At 38.4% G+C, this 17,565-nt stretch overlaps 1 protein-coding gene across 3 annotated transcripts in view; it reads left to right on the top strand.

Moving 5' to 3' along the window:
- The window catches only part of THSD7B (thrombospondin type 1 domain containing 7B), a 336,992-nt gene that overhangs the window by 246,117 nt on the left and 73,310 nt on the right, over positions 1–17,565 (top strand). For all 3 annotated transcript variants that reach the window (XM_069780784.1, XM_069780785.1, XM_069780783.1), the window contains exon 16: positions 5,326–5,504. In XM_069780784.1, the coding sequence (XP_069636885.1) occupies positions 5,326–5,504 (179 nt within the window). The remainder of the gene's footprint in view (positions 1–5,325; positions 5,505–17,565) is intronic.

Here is a 17,565-nt window from a genome sequence, read left to right as displayed (position 1 = left end):
AGAAGTTGTTAATTGAAATGATGAAAAATGTTAGAGAGGTTACAAATGAGTTTAAAGCCAATTCAATTAGAAGCATCTGTTTCCAAAGCTGCTGGAGAAATGTTGTTTATTTTCGAATCACTTTTAAGTCAGCCTCTTGAAATCCTGTTGGCACTGTTGTTTAACGCTGTGTGCAGACCTTACACCCGCAGCAAATTTGTCATTTGGAAGTGCAACAATCAGGTGGATGCCAGTGTCTTATGTTAGCTTGCAAACCTACTAATCGCCTGCTTCTCCCACCATGATCCATTTGTGAATATAGAGGGGGACACAGAAGGACATTGCAGCCCCTCGCTGGCTGTGTCTGGGGTGATACGTACGGCATCTTGTGTAGGTGGAAAAGAAATTGTGCTACTGCAAAACTCCCCCCCAGCACTGCAGTGCAATCCACAGCCTCTTCATGCGTCTGTGCTGCTGCCACCCACCAGCCCATCATCTAGCTACCTCCTGTTGCTTTAGCTCTTTTGGGTTCCACAGCAAAAATGAGACAATAACAGTTTTTACACCATGTATTTGAGCCTTAACCTCTGACACCTACCAGACCATCATCCTCACTTTATTAATCTACCTGCTATTGTTTTGTCTCTTGGGCTGCACAGAAGAAATGAGATGAGTAATGGTTGCTACGTCATGTGTTTGAGCCTTCCCAGTACATACTGTGTAATCTGTGGGTGCTTTGTTTATTATAGACACTTTAGGGAAGAGACTCCATTTGTGGCTTGTAGAGCAACAAGCACATTGTTCTTAATGAATAAATAATAGTAAAAAGAGCTGTGTAGCCTAGGTAAATGCATTTGTTCATCCCATTACATTGGCAGCATCTCAGTAGTAAAACAATAGCACTTAAACATAGAAAAGGCTTATTTGATCATCCAGCTCGATTTTTCCTGCCAATTCAGGACTATTCCGAGTCGTATGTTTCAAAGCGCCTACTTAAATATCCCTTGCACTGGTGTTTCTGCCGCTACCTCCTGCGACATCCGTGTGTGCAGTTCCAGCTCTGTGGTGTTCAGGAACCTGCTGTTGGTTCAGACAGAACAGAGGCTCTCATCTGTTGTTTCTAAATTAAATGAGCTTTATTTTAACAGTATTTGAGATTTTGTAGAATTAGGAAAAAAAAGGGTTAAAGGAAGCTTCAAGAAATAATATAAGAACACATGAAAAGCAGGCTGAGCAGGGCTGGGGAGAGGAGGACATCTTTTTCCATAGAAGGTCTTGGAAACTCAACGAATTTTTGATCCCAGGTTCTGCAGAGGACAGAAGAATGGGGGATGTGGTGGATGAGTGAGATGTTTAAGGATGACACTGACAAAACCAGCTGTGTAAACTCAACCTTGAGTTGGTCTCCCCAAGCTGAGTGACAATAACTCAGAAATGTGTTTATGCTGTTTCCTTTATTCATATTCTGTTATGGTAAGATGTATTTCTCTGGATAATAGCCTGAATGTAGTATTCTTTATTAATAGGTTGTTTTAATAGCATATCTCCCTTGTTTTGTTTCCTTTTTTTTGCTTTGTATGATGCACCATGGCAATGCTACAAGTTTTCTAGGAATGCCGATACCAGGATTATTGTTTGTATCCAACCTGAAGCCTTTTCAGCCCCCTGACAATGGCAAGCCATTGCTTGGCTCCTACAGAGGAAAACAAGTATCCCATTCTTATAGGCAATGGATGAGCTGAGTACAATGTTATTTACTAGTTCTCTCATAAAAAGATAGCCATAAAGGCATTCTCTGTCTGAGCAGAGAGGATACATCACATAAAGATTTTTGGAGGAAAATTTTTGTTGAATGACATCTTTGGTCCATGGGTATCTCAGCATAGGATTAACCTCAAGTGATTGATAGAAGAAATAATGGCAGCCTGTGAGAAGAGCTGGAAAGAATGTTTCCGTTTTGATTCTGTAGCATTGTTCAATATGGAGAATTAGCTTCCTCTGGGCAGTATGGTAATTTAATGCTCTATTAGCTGGCCATTATTTGTTTATACTTAACGTAATTTAGAAATATGGGTAAGGAAACTCAAAAAGTAATGAGATGGCCTCTTAGCAACAGGACATCTTTAGAAATTCTGTGGTTCACTGAGGGATCCCCACAGCACTTCCTGGCGGTGTAATACAATTAAGTTTCTTTAGTTTTGTTTATTGTAACTTTTCTTTCGTCTTCCTTATATTTCTTTTTTTGTCTTATATTTCTTTTTTTGTCTTATATTTCTTTTTATTATAGAGGTAGGTCTTGAACTGCCAAAAGGCTTAGCCCATTTTGCCTTCACTGATAAGTTGATAACCCCTCTGTCTAATCCTACTTTGAAACAAGGCACTTTCTTTGTTTCTGTTGAGAGTTAATTACCTAGGCTGTCACACAGCCCAAGGAAAAATAATATTTCATATGGTGGTGGAACAGAACTCTTTGGAGAACTGCCTAAGAAATGCTTCTCATAAATCTATCATGAGAAAATTTCTTTTGCTTATCATAATGTATTATGAATTGCTTTGAGTGGCAGCCTAAGCAGGTGGAATAGAATATTAGTGAGATATTTGGGAGTTTCGTTTGGGGGAAAAAAGCGAGTCTGTTTTGGAAATATTTGTATATGTGTGTGCATGGGTGTAATCTCACCTAGATGAGAATACAAAACATGCAAAGTTGAAATATTTCAAACATGTGAACACCGCTGTAATGGATTGGGTCGGAAATAATTAAGATACCCAATTCCAGTGGCTTTGGAGCTGCAAAGGAAAAGACAACGCAACATACAGAGATAAGAGGTAGCAAAGAAAACCAGAGCATACCGTATGGGGACAGGTCTGCAGCTTTAGGGAAGAGTTACAGCATGAGTTACTGGGGAAATGATTGCAGCTGTCAGGCTACGCGGTGGCCGCCGTAAAGGAAGAGGGAACAGTACCATCACTAAGGAAAAAGAGAGAAGAAATAGAGCATTGTTGAACTGAAGGAGGGAGCTACTGTTGTTTCTAGCATTTTTTTAAGGTGCTGTTTACAAAAACAACATCAGGTTTTTTTGTACTTCTAGAAGGAGGATATTTTCTGGTGGGGGATGCCTAAATAAGTCTGAAACCTTTGTTGATATTGACTTCAGCATGAAGATCAGGAGGGAAGCGGTGTATTGCTGCTGTGGGTTGATGCTCAGGATGTAACGTGGTCCTGGTTTGGGTCAGCAGCAGCAAGTTCGGGCATGGCAGAGACGGTAAATCCAGCTCTGGGCCAGAATAATCTCTGTGCCTCAGCCTCCGTGTTTCCTGGTTGTTTGGGGCTGTTGTCTGGGGGTTTTGGAGGGCAGCTGCTTCTGAATTGGGTTTTTCTGGGTTTTGTTGTTTGGTTGGGTTTTTTTCCTCCCTGCTGCAGTGACTGTCACCTTGATAGAGTGAGGAAACCCTTCATAAAAGAGTAGTTCAATGAGCTAATTTGGTATTCTGAAGGTAAGGAATATAGAGGAAGTGTTAGTGCAATGAAAACCAAACAGAAAGAAAGGGCAGAAAAATGAGAAACATCAGAAATACGGTAGAGATGAAATTCAGTTATTTCCATGACCGTCATTGCCGGAGCTGTCAGCGGGTCAAATCTGCCTGTAATAAAGGCTGATCTTAGCAGCCACTGACTTTCATGGTCTAACATGAAATCTCTTTTTTGTTTAAATTAAAATACTACATACAGACATGACAAGCAGATAATAGAAACTTGAGGAGAACGAATGCAGCACGGTAGGCGGGAAGGTGCAGAAGCTATTCCACACTGCTTGACCCAAGATTGGTGCCAGTAATTCCCTGGAGACCCCGAGGGTTCGGACACCCTTTACCACCTTTCTACACACCAGGAGCTCCACAGCCAGTGCTGGGCTCTGCAAAATCTCTCTTCCCATATGCCAGCTGCTAAACCAGCTGCGGGCTTGTGCCTGTATGGAGGAACCTTGTTTTTTTCCCTGAGAAAACCTATCAGGTTTTAATTCAGGATGGTGTTGGTCCTGCAGATGTCTGGTATTCTGATTTTGAGAGGTGATGATCTTGGGAGGACTTTGTCCTGGTTTCAGCTGGGATAGAGTTAATTGTCTTCCTAGTAGCTGGTACGGTGCTATGGTTTTGAGTTTGGTGTGAGAAGGATGTTGATAACACACCGATGTTTTCACTTGTTGCTAAGTAGTGTTTAGTCTAAAGTCAAGCATTTTTCAGCTTCTCATGCCCAGCCAGCAAGAAGGCTGGACGGGCACAAGAAGTTGGCACAGGACACAGCCAGGACAGCTGACCCAAACTGGCCAAAGGGGTATTCCAGACCATGTGATGTCATGCCCAGTATATAAACTGGGGGGAGTTGGCCTGTGGGGATCGCTGCTTGGGAATTAACTGGGCATCAGTCGGTGAGTGGTGAGCAATTGGATTGTGCATCACTTGTACATTCCAATCCTTTTATTATTACTGTTGTAATTTCATTAGTGTTACTATTATCAGTTTCTTCTTTTCTGTTCTATTAAACTGTTCTTATCTCAACCCATGAGTTTTACTTTTTTTCCCATTCTCTCGCCCATCCTACTGGTTGGGGGGGGAAGTGAGTAAGCGGCTGCGTGGTGCTTAGTTGCTGGCTGGGGTTAAACGACAACAGACTTTTATGTCAAGACAGGATAAGGTGAAAGCAAAGCTTTGAAATGCTATTTATGAAACACAGAATAGGCAAAACAGTTGGAAAGATGTATAAAGAGAACTACCAGAAAGAAGTAGGAAGCAGGTTTCATCTGCTTCTCCCAAGAACGAGTCCCACACTGCTCCAGCTGGCTGGCTGCAGACTGGTCCCTCACGCATCATGTGGGAGCTGCCAGGAACACTGCTCTGGTGCGTCCACTGTCCTCTGGTTCTGTCTGCTGGGAAGAGAGCCTCTGAATCGCCTGTGCCGCTCTGGAGATGGCTAGCATAATACTAAAGGAGTACAAAATTGGGCTGTCTACTTAGCTCTCCAGAATTTGTTATGGCCACAATCTCATGGGGAAGATGTTGGTGACCACCAGCTTCACAACAGATACTTTTGCCAATGTGTGTCCTTTATGTGAGTCAGTTTTATCATGGCCTTCATTGGACTAAACCGAGCAGAAATTAGTTTTAGTCACTGCTGTTCTTTACAAGTAATATCATAATCTTGCGTTGGGAGGGCGTTGTCAGTTTGCCAAATGTCTTCTCTTTAAGAAGCTCTCATTTTGTGTCGATTACTCAGATAGCAGTGAGACATCAGAGGATAGGAGTTCATTAGGTGCAGTGATTAAAACCTTTCTTACATTTTTGCTTTAGGTTACATTGAAGAATCTTGCATGGTCCCTTGCCCGTTTGATTGCAAATTAAGCGATTGGTCCAGTTGGTCCCCTTGCAGCTCTTCTTGTGGACCGGGGGTGAAAGTCCGATCCAAGTGGCTTAAGGAGAAGCCTTACAATGGAGGTCGTCCCTGCCCAAAGCTGGATCTCAAGAACCAGGTGAGCAGCATTAAATAAACAACAGAAATCTCTCTGTGCTTACTGTATTTTTAATTGTGATCAAAAGGTACTGTGCTGGTGAAGAAATTAAAAATAGGAGTTATCTCTGGGATCAAACCTGGTGTCAGATTTTGTAGGCAATCCTCGGAACTTCTTGAGGATTGAGGGTGAGATGCTCATGTAACAGCAGAATTTGACCTGAAACACCGTACTTCTTATAGGAAGAAATTTTTATCTCCCAGAGCACAGGAAGCCATGGACGAATAATCCCACCTGGACAGTGTATAGACATCAGAGAGCTCAGACGTCATGGATATTTTCAAACTTCTTAATTCTCTGAGACTATGGTTGCTGTAGAAACATTTGTTAAATATATATTGCTATTTTTAGCAACGTTTCCCTTCAACACAACACAAGTTCTCTTGAATACTAATCTCTGTATATTCAATATTGAAGTATCCCATCAGAGGAAAATAATCTTTAAATTGCTACTCTTAAAAAAAGATCGGCATCTATTTAAATGCTACTTAATGCTGTATGCATTTCTGCAAAACTAATAGTGATTTCCTACATTTGCTGATTAATTCTCAACACTAATTAACACTGATGAAGTGCTATTTAGTTTTGCCTCTCCTTTATTTCAGATTCAACCATGAAAATTAATTAATAGGACAGAAACAGTCACGCTGAAGGGAATTCATATATATGTTATGAATATATATATATATCTGTAAAAATATGTTGCATAGTATGTGTAGTAGTACTTTAATAGTATTCATACAAAGATTTATTTGTGTAGTGGCTTGTAGGTGCTAGAGCTGGTGGATCCAGTTGTTTTTCTGTACTACCGTTGCTGCAGCATTCGTGTCCCAGGATGCAGCACCACTTCTAACACTTGATTCTGAACTTGCCTCATTTTCTTCACAGTTTATTTTTTTTCCGGTGAGAAACTTGGTAAATACTTTTTTTTTCCTTTTCTTTTTCCTTATTACTATTTGAAATTCATAGGCAGCAGCCTAACAGAAGCAGCAGGGACTATGAAAATATAAAACTGCAATAAAGTGTATGTTGTCCATACCTCAGTGCTTTTCTTAATAGATCAGACAGATCACCAAAGAGGCAAAATGAAATCCCACAGTAAGTTGTATGGTAACAATAAGCTCCTTTGTAATGAAAAGATACTGGGGTTTGTTACCCATAGACACAGCAGACTACTTCCATTAAAAGTAAACTTATTGCTATAAAGTGTTGCCTATTCCCACACACATTAGATTTGCTAATTTCAAAAGCCTTTCAGAAGATACTAAAGGAAGGAAATTGTTTAAAGTTGGAAATTATGTCTTTGTACAGTTTATCAGTGCACAGTGCTTGCAAAGTGCCACGGCTGGTATTAATATAAACGTGGTTGGTACTTTTTGCCTCTTTACTGGGAACGCGCATCTTGATCTAAAACCCATTGAATTCATTAGAGGGCTTTCTATTGCGGGCTCTAGTAGTGACACCTTAGAATTGCATTAAGGTCTGGGATTTTTAGGTATGGTGGGTTTTCTGTTTGTTGATTTGTTTTGGGTTTGTGTTTGTTTTAGGGTTGGGTTTTTTTTGGATTGAGGCAGAAGCTATTTCTAGCTGTTTTAGCACACCAATGGATTACCTTTTTCCAATTTAGATTTATAGGATTGGATCAGATCCTATATATTTTGGACCTTTTAGGATAAGAAGAAATTGTGCTAATAAGGAAAGTGTGTGTATATATATGTATGTATGTGTACACTCAGATATGCACACATTTACACATATTGTGTGCATGATTCTCTTCATTAACTCCTCAAACACTTCTCAGTTCTTTGCACAGTTTGGAAGGAGTTTTGCTCTGCACCCACTGGACTTTGACTTCCAGCACTGATTTAGAAACATTGAGGTCCTTAGGCACATTGCAGCATGCACAAGTTGCCTACCCAGATGGTAAACTAAATTAGCTGATCGCGCTGCTGTTTAGCTAAGCTGGACACATATTAATCCACTGCAAGGCAGATTGTCTTCTGTTTCCTCTGGTCTGGGTGGTGTTTAAATCCTTGAGCAAAGGTCTATAGATTCTTTATATATAAATATGTGCCATCCTAATTATTTTTATATAATTTGGGTTAAATACCTGCAGTAAAATACTTGCTTTTGTTTGATAACAGATGTGAGAAAGCTAAATCACCTTGGTGCTGAGATTTGCTCTATCTTTCACTGGCTACTGTGTTATATTGTGTTTTATGCAGTTGATAAAGACGTTAGATAACTTAGAACCAAGAATAAACTCTAGCTGCCGGTAGATTTCCCTTATTATTTCCTCTAGTATTTTTTTTTAATTATTGCTTCTGAGCTTGGGTCTTGTTATTGCTTATCACTTTGGAGAATCCTCCATTTTCCAGTGTCTTATAATTAAAGCCCTCAGTCAGTTTGTGTCTTTTTCTCATTAAGCTAAATAATCTTTTCACCCTTTTCTTGTGAAGGGTGTTTTCTAGGCTTCTTGGCAGACCCCCGTATGGTTTTTTTTTCAATGTCTTTCAGATATTTGACATAAATTTAACTACAGAGAGTGTTACTTGAAACACTATTTCAGCAAGTCTCTCTTACCGTTTCCCACCATGTCCAGTGTCCTGCCAGTACAAATACTTTAGCAAAGCTTTGGAGAGAGGGGCAATTTGCATGATCAAAACAATTTATGTGATGAATATAAATAATTATTTGAATCACATAATCTTTTTCATAAAAGACTGTCCTAAGATAAGTTCAGTCAGTGTAGTGCAGGTTGCTTGTGTATTTAGGACAGAAATTTTTAGCAGAGGTTTAATTTTATTCAGAGATAATGACACATTCTTTTACTGCATGATATTCTGTGGGGTTTATGCTTTTAATTCCATGGAGTTTTTGGCTCTTCTGGAGTATCTCGAAGCCACTCCTTCAGATGTCTTCATCCCCCCCTGCCTGCAGAGCCTCTCAAGCAGTCCACTCCTTTTGCAGTAAATGTGAGAAGTAGACTCGGAGTTAGGAGAATTCATTCCGCTTTACTACTTCTTATTACATTCAATGGACTAGGTTCAGCCCTTCCAGATTTTCATTCCAGGTTTTGTTATTTTCCAATAGAAGTGACAGTTTGTGTGGGCTGTGTTCACTTGGTATTCTGATATAATCACTCGATTTGATATAGTCACTTCATCCTTAAACTTCCTCTGTGTTGTTGCCCTGTGAAATTAAAAGATGAATTACAATATTTGGGGGAAGAGATGACAGTATTTTAATGCAGATCCATGTAATATGTTGAATTACTTTCGTCTTGTACCTCTAAGTGTTTGAAAATTGCTGAAGAGCTGGCTAACTACATTTTGCTCCATCTCTTAAAGAAAATGGGCATTGCATGTAGAAGCTGTGCAGCTCTTATCTAAGGATATGATTGCTTCTGAACAGCCGATTGGATTATGGGGTCAGCTGGCAGATGTTCTTGGCTGTGCAGTGCATGTTAAAAGAGGTGTAGCATTTACATTTTTCTATTTCTGCTCTTATTTGAATGCACTTACACAGCATGCAGTTGCTAAGCTATTTAATATGTAGTTCTACATGCTGAAAGGTTAAATATGAGTTATGGGGGGTTTATTGCTTGAATATTCTTTTATAGGTTTTTAGGATTACTACAAGAAAATGCATCTTATTTTAAAGACTCATGAATTCCAAGGATTATCTTTTCATTGATTGCTCTAATATATATTCCTGTCAAGATTTTCCCTCCTTCTCCTTCCTCCCCCTTTCTCTCTTACCCAGTCCTGCTAAGGACAAATATCATAGCAAGTAGTTTATTCCCTTTATATATACAGTATGTATTTAAGCAAACATTTTTAAAGGATTAGGAGCCTTTGTAAAGGCAGGCATAGCAGGAAAAAAAATGTAACATATTTAAAATTTAAACTTACTGCTTTCTTTAAAATGAGTAATTTTTTCTTAATGACATTTTCTGGTGTTCAGTCTAGAATATGAGAAATACAGACACCTTACACATTACAATTGCAAGTACTGTTCCTGAAATTGCATACAGAAGTTTAACGAAAGGGAAAAGGAGGGCAGTGGTGCATTTACAGATCAGATCTCTTAGAAGCAGGTGTGAAGATGTATGAATTTCTGGTAACCTTTTCATAGAAAATGACTGGTTTAGTCCTACTTGCACTTCAGAGAGAGCAAATTTTTTTGATCGGCAAAAAATGTGTCAAATTTCTTTTGAAAAGTGAAAATCTTACAAAATTGTAGGCTTTAAAACCTCACTGTTAGAATGTACAAGATTGGACGGGCTTGGAGACTGCTGTTAACTGTAGAAGTCACTATCACTTAGGAGGCAAAGCTGGGCTTGGGCTAGAGATGGGGGGGGCGGGGGGTGATCTTTCCCCTTTTCTAATCTGTATTGTTAGGAAAGGTCTGTTCAGGAAAGGCCTTTTGTTAAGATATTTCCAGGGCTTTTCACACTTTAATTCCTCAAAAAAAACCACAAAGAAAACCAACACAGTAGTATGCGGACTGAAGTTGGATTCGTTCACATTCAGTAGCCATTTCTCTAGGCAATTTTTGGCTCACATTTGGCAAGCTAAGTTTCTGTGGTCCAAAAATGCCCTTAGACTGTGTCAGAGGAACTCTGCCTAAGGAAGAGCAACGTAGCATGGCTTATCACAGGTCACCGTAATGAAACAAGGTCCACTTTTTTTACCTAGGTAACTGTTCTCAGAGCAATAATTTTGTATACAATAAAGTTTCTGAATAAACAACATGTAATGCTACCGTATTTCACCTATTTTCCTTCCTTCAAGTTATGTTCTTGTCCTTACTGGCTGACACAAAGTATTTGCAACCTCTTTCATCTATCTTTGTCCACCATCTGACTGTGAATTATTAAAACAGTATTTATTCTCTTAATTTTGACTGTGTCTGACTATAAAAGAGTTTATTTTCATGCTTTGTTTTGATGTAATACTTCGTTGTACTCTTCCTTTGCATAAATGTTTCTTTTATACATACATATGTATGTATATGTGCGTTGTATGAAACGTTTTCAAAACTATTGGGCTCTTGCATTAGAAGTTAAGTTTGAACCCAGCATCTTTCATTGCTACCACTGAATTAACTCACATCCAGTGCCTGGACGGCGAGTTGCATGGATAACCCTTACCTTTCAGTATCAGAGATTGGTCTTCAAGAATATCATTGGTAATGTATTAGCTATAAATAGCTCCTGCTTAAATCACTTCTTTTGTAATACAGATTTCTAATTGTCAGAAAAGTCGCTGAACTTTTTTAAGGCACTCATAAAATCTCTTCCTCTCATGGATGTCAGCTGCCAGGATTTTGTTTCTAAGCCCAGTCCTGGGCTGCTGTATCAGTAGCTTTGGCTGTGTAAGACCCCTTTCTGTGGCATGCAAGGACACGGCTGACCTATATTTTCCTCTGGCTCTGTCTATCGACACTCATTTGCTATGTGTGCAACTTAACTTCTGAAAACAAAAATCCTATCCTTAATCTCGGTTTTACCTTCAGAAGGTCTGATTTCCTCCCACTCAGTCTTAAAGGAAGGAATTACAGCATGGAAAACATTTGTCCTCTGATTCTAGTGCGGTTTTACAGTATCATAAAAATGACAAGTTTTTTTGCCTGCTACACTAATGTGGGAGAATTTTCAGTGTCAAAAAATAGCGAGAACCTCCTGGTTTCCTTACACTTTTCTTGCTGTGACTGGAAGTTTTGATACTAAACAGTAATTTATTTCCTTAAATGAGCAAAAGTAGCAAGCAGAATCTGTGTAGCCTGAGCACTACCTCATCTTCCTGAAGCGAGTGGCCGGAGGGTCCACCATGTGGGTGGGCTCTGCTTCACTTCCTAAGGAAAATACAGCCATTTCCTCTGTTGTCCTTCAGGATAGTGACCCTGTAGTGTCTACTCTAATTCCAAGCATATATTAATTTTGTATTCAGCTTCAGTAGCTATCCACACTTGATTTTCATTTCTCCTACAGGTTTTCTGTTGAATAAAGAGTCATATAAACATGTTTTCACAATTGCCACTCATGAAAAGCTTTAGCCTTGCAAAAATGGAGCAGTTTAACAACTTCCTCAAAAGTATTTTTCACTTGGCTTTTTGTTCTATATAGCTCCTTTAAATTTCTCAATAATGCATCTTGATATATGGTGTAATGCTATTTTCTGTAATTATGAGAGTACATTTGCACTTTGTGAAATGAAGTATCTTGCGATGCCAGTCTCCTTCCTAGAATTACTCTGAATCCACAAAAATTAGCAGCCTTGTGCAAATTGATTAAACTACATTTTTCTGCCTACTACAGACCCTACCAAGTTCTTAATGAAATATTTCATTACATACAGGACTTTTTGCTGTAAAAGAAAGTGGTATGTTTGCATCTCTGGAACTGAAAATTTACCCATAATTATTTCTGATTCAAATACAGTTCCTATGTTTGTTGTTGAAAAAAAAATTTATTGTTAAACATGATAGCATACTGCAAAATATAGTGAAAGACAGGAGTTATACCAAAAGTGCTTTGTCCTGTTTATTTCTCTGTGAAGGAGATGGAATTAAATGGAAAATCAGCCGAAGAAGGTTGGGTGGCCCAGTGGAGAAGGTATTAGCATTTCACCTAAGGAACTGAAGTTAAATTGGTTTGGGCAATATTTTTTAAGGAAAGAAGTTTTGTTTGTGCTGAATCTCTCGTGGACAATATGTCATGTTGGAGGACCAGTGTACGCTGTGTGTCATAAATCAGCGTGACAGCGTCTAACACTGAGACTGAACTTACTCTTGCTTGTCTTTGTCTTAGGAGCAGGAGAACACAAAGGATTGATGCCTTGGTTATTCCTTGGCAGCAGATTTAGTCTTGGATTTTTTTTCCCCTCCTTCCTCCTTTTAGAAAGTTTTCTATTTCTTTTCTGCAAAGTTTTGCAGTGTAATTTGTTCTCTATTTTAGGTTTAAAATTGTTAAGGAAGGGCAAATACTGATTAATAGTTAGAATAAGGATGTAGCTTCTGTTCTAATTGGAACAAACCCAAGAATATTCAGAATAGAAAATGTTGGTATGTCTTCACCTTTTCATATGGTAGAAGATGTGAAAAACAGCTATTTGGCATCACGCATTTTATCACATGTGACTTCAGAAACAGTGAATTACATAGAAATATCCTTTTTCTTGCTTTTGGCAAGTTAAATGAAGGTTTTGACACATTTTCCTTCTCTTTAAAGTCTGTTATAATTTCTTTGTGTACAAAATTCATTTCCAAGTATTATCTTGCTGATTACAAAACAATGTTTGCTATAACAAAAGACATGAACGTGGAAATTTCTTTTTTAATGGATTCTAAGTCAAGTAATGTAACTAATCACAATAATTTATAGTTCAATGGAACCTGCCTCGTGATTTCAAAACTTTTTGAAGTGTGAATGCAACAAGATATTGGCAAGACGTTGAATAGGAGTGCATTAAGCAGAAGGCAGCCCAGCTCTGTCCAGTCTAGGAAGCTTGTGTATGCAATCTGAATCACGGTGCAGAGCATCCAGCCTGAGTGAAGGTTGGGTTGGGTTGAATTGGTAAATTAGGTACTGGCATTGGCCTGATTTAGCATCTACTACCGTCAAAAACCAGTGTGAGGCTATTCTAGGAAGAAGCTTTAAGTAAGGACATCACAGCAGTCTGCCCTCAGCTCTGATCTTGGGAAGACTGCAGTAAAGAAATGAGTTGCCTCTCTGTAGGGCAGAGAATCTCATATACCCTTAGGTCAGCCAAATACCGAAGTCTGGATGTGTCTCATACAGGCCTCTACATGGAGGTCTTCTGCATTTGCTCTGCTAGGTATGCAGCTCTAGCTTGGTTGTTAATTAAGATTTTGGTCACTTTTTTCATTTTTCCAGTGGACAGCAGTGTTTTTTAGAAGGGCTGAATTTTCTCATAAATATATAGCAGGTTCTGTGTGTCCTCAGTTTAAAGTTGACAAAATTCAGTTGGTTGGCTTTATTCTTAGGGGAATAGAGTTCGTTAAAGGTGGTCTGACTCACCTGTATGCTGTGAACATATCTTGAGCATTCAGAGCAGAAAATTCCTACTTTCTGACGCTCCTTTATGAATAAGAGAGAATAATTGGAAATGAAGTTGCTGCTCAAACAGGGAGAATAGACATGAAGATGTATGCTATGTGAGTTCATCTGTCAGAGCTACTGAGAGGCCCAGGAATACTCAGGCACCTCTTGCATTATGGTCCTTAAAATAACCCTGGTCTTGCCTTTTAAAAGTATTTAATATTACTGTGTTGTTCCATCTATGGCAGTTATCATTGATTAATACTTAACAAGTGTTAATATTTTTTCTGGTGCAGACGTTTCTTGTGGCCATTTCCCAGAAATTATACCCATATCATTTGTTCGGTTTGCTTTGTTTTATGCACTGTAGCTGATTGATAGATTCAGGAATGGATTTTATTTTCTTTTTATGTTGTTTAATTGGTTTCCTCTTCCAAGACAGCAGACCTTCTGTATTCCTCTTGATCTCTCCTCACATGACTGGAAGGATTGTGCTGGGCTTGCCATCAGGTAAATGTGTGCATTTGAACTGCAAGTTGAATACATGAATTTTGCATTTTTTTAGGTGACAGCATCAGGATCGTCAGCATTACCAGATTGGTAGCTGGAATATAAACCACTTTGAGATTTTTGGATTTCAAGGCCCAATTACAGCTTTCTGAGCGGTTGTCAAATACACACCCTGAGTCAGGGAGGTCTGTTGTTCGCAAGGGCTGTTTTCTAAAAGTTGAAATCAATTCTAGTCACATGCAGGTGGGTTTGGGGAAAGAAAGGAGAAATTAAAGCTGTCTCCACCGTACAGCTGTCTGGGGCTCTCCCTGCCTCTTGAAGTCCCTGTTTTAGCAGGGACACTAAGAGTTGCACAAATTCAGCTAATCCTTCCTCATTACCTATAGATCGTGACATGTCTTTGTGTTATAAATAAGGCAGGCTATAACCATCAGTAGAAAAACTAAAGACAAGTGGATTTTTATGTATAAATGAAACACCAAAGGATAGATTCTTCTACTCCAATAAGTTGTATATTCTGTTCTAATTTTATTTACTGCTTCTCACTTGAGGAGTGCATATATCAGCAGTCCTGTATAGTCTGTTGTGATTTATTGCGTAATTAAAAGTTATGAGGGCTTTTAATCTGTCTATAATTTATATTATTTTTGAGTCAGCTGTTTCCCATATTGTAACTTAACCAATCTATGATTCGCTGATAAACTTGCATCATTTTATGAAGCGACCATTTTGTGAGCCCTCGTATTCACTGATAGATGTGGCACACAGTGATGTCTCAGATGTTCCAGATCAGCTTCACACTTCAGAACCAAAGATAATTAAATATTAGTGCACCTAATAAAGTTTACCCAGCATTGATTATAGATTGATGACAAATACAGTCTATGTGTTTGTTAGAGTTACAGGTTAATTTTAAAAGGGGTGAGACTCATTTGTGGTTTCACAATAAACAGATGTTAGCTACACTTTAATAATTTAAACAGCAGGCTTAAAATGGTTGTTTATGTTTTAATGGAGAATTAATTTGGCTCTAGTATTGAACCACATACTGTTGTCAAAACAACAGAACAGCCAGTTTTAATGTTTTGGTTTAGTTTGGTGGTTGGGTGATTATTTTTTTTAGTTGGTAGGTTACTGTTGTGTTTTTTCCTTAATTAAGGTTATAACCAGCATGCATTATAAAACCAGATTTTTCTCCATATGAGTTACTATTGAAGAATAAATTTAGTATGCAAACTTCAATTTTTGTAGTGATAGCAGAGATGGCTAGCTTGAGAATTTCTGCAAAATTTGAGACATTTTAACTGAACAGTTCTGAGTTGCATGTTTCAGAGCACTCATCTGGTTTGAGCATCGATAGGTTTATCTCCTTCTTTCCCAAATATTATCTTTATTATTTGAAAGTATGTGCTAGTTCCACTAGCAAAGCTTTGTCCAATCCTGGCATTATAGATTTCACGTAAAAAGATTTTATGTCAGTTTGGATTTTGTTGAAGGCAAGGGGGTTTTGCCATGGGTTTTGGCAGGAATAAGGATTCAATATACCTGTGAGTCAGCTGCCCTCTGTTGGTTAGTTCAGCTTTGCTGTGATTTCCTTTGTGTTTCTTGTGACTTCTGGTGGGATGGATGGGAAGAGCCTTGCCTGAGTCCCACCTGCCGGTCGTGTGTTTGAAATCAGTGGGGTCCTTCTGGCAATCCACCTCTGCTCCCTGCAAGGTGTAACCACTGTGAAATGCTCAATTTCTCTTAACCTTACTTTTAAGTTTTGGATTTCCTAAATAACTTACTAAATTATAGTGTTGTCACTGAACAGTCTTAATTGTTTCTGAAACAAAAATTTGTTCTGGACTTTTTTTAAACTCTTTTCTTTAAAATAATGTTTTAGAATCGTTAATAAAAATCATGAAATTAATTTTTCCTTCCTGGAAATGGTTTGCTATATAATCATGTAGAAAATGTCCTATCCCACATCAGATAAAAACTGTAGATGTCTTTTGGGTAGTCAGAAAGATTTTATCGGGACTCTTCTGCAGGAGTTTGAGAATTGGACAATTATTATTAATTAGTATGAATTTGGCAATTAGAAGTGCTGAACCAAATAATATCTGTCAGCTCTGCTGGTCAGTCTACATTCAAAAATTTATTCCAACATCTGTTAAGTTTAGGTGTCCTCTGTGCTCTTTTAAGTTAGCTTTAAATGATGACTTTGAGTTTTAAATTATGACTTTACTATATAAAGATGATAGTTTTTCCTTTTTTGAGTGACATTATGAGATTCATGAACTTTCTAATTAGCTACCAGGCATAAAGATATTTTCATTCTTGTTCTGAAGAGTGTGAGTAAAAAGAGTAATGTTGAAAAATAGGTTTAGCAGTCTCTTCTAAGCAAGACACTGAAAAGTAATGAAGACCTAGTCATATGCTACTTTTATAATGTCTTATATATGTATTTAACTGGTGAAAATAATTACAATACATTTGTTTATGCTGTTACACAGTGTTCTGTTGGAAACATGGAGTTTAGGGTTTTCATTCAGTCTTCAGCATATAAGACGACCTGCGCTCCTCGGCCCATGCTTTGAGGTAATGCAGCTGCAGTGGCCGGACTTTTCTGAGGCACCTCGGTTGGTTTTGGTTTTGGTAGGAATGCTCAGTGGTCGCTAAGTCCAACATATGGCCCTTTATGAGTGTGCAAATTTTCAAAATTTCTTAAAATAAATCCAATCTGGTGCTTTAATTTAAATTCAGTGTACTCTCAAGTGGCCATCTGGAACATATATTTGTATATGTAAATCATTCTTCTGACAGCTAAGTGGTACTATCTTTGCTGTTATTAAGGAATTATTCCTTTGTAACTAGGGATCCGGACCTGAATCAAAAGACGCGTGCCAAATTTTTATCCATCTTTTACATGATGTCCTTTTTGAGAAGTTAAACCCTAGCTTTAAATCAAAATTTTAAATCCAAGTTTTGATGTAAATCTATATCCTATGTCAGGCCCAGGGATATTAATTTTTGTTAACATAATGCATATTTTTTATAAAACTACGGTACAACAAACCAGTGCTTTAAATTCTGTTTGGGTTCAGTGTGTAGTTTAGTTAGAGTGTGATTTACAGAATGTATCTGTGTTGCTTTTTGGTAAGGCTCAGATCTTATTAATGCTTGCTACAGGACGGAGGATTTCGCTCCTCTGGCTAGTCACAGAGAAGGGCTGTGAGACGCTGCTCCCACCAGGCTGCCAGTTTGCAGCCTAACATTTCTAAATGCATGGGCATTGATGTTTTTTTTTCATGTTGCTTTTCCCCAGCTAGTAGCTGGCTGTAAGGTAGGATAGTAAATAAACAGGTTTATACTTTTTGGAACACAAACATCAGTGAGTACTTTAGCAACTAGAGTAGCAATGGATATTCATTAGAAAATCCATCGGAGAAATCAATTATACTT

The sequence above is a fragment of the Haliaeetus albicilla genome, chromosome 4, assembly GCF_947461875.1.
Source record: "Haliaeetus albicilla chromosome 4, bHalAlb1.1, whole genome shotgun sequence".
In the NCBI taxonomy this organism is placed as follows: Eukaryota; Metazoa; Chordata; class Aves; order Accipitriformes; family Accipitridae; genus Haliaeetus; species Haliaeetus albicilla.
This window is presented reverse-complemented; position numbering and strand designations above follow the sequence as displayed.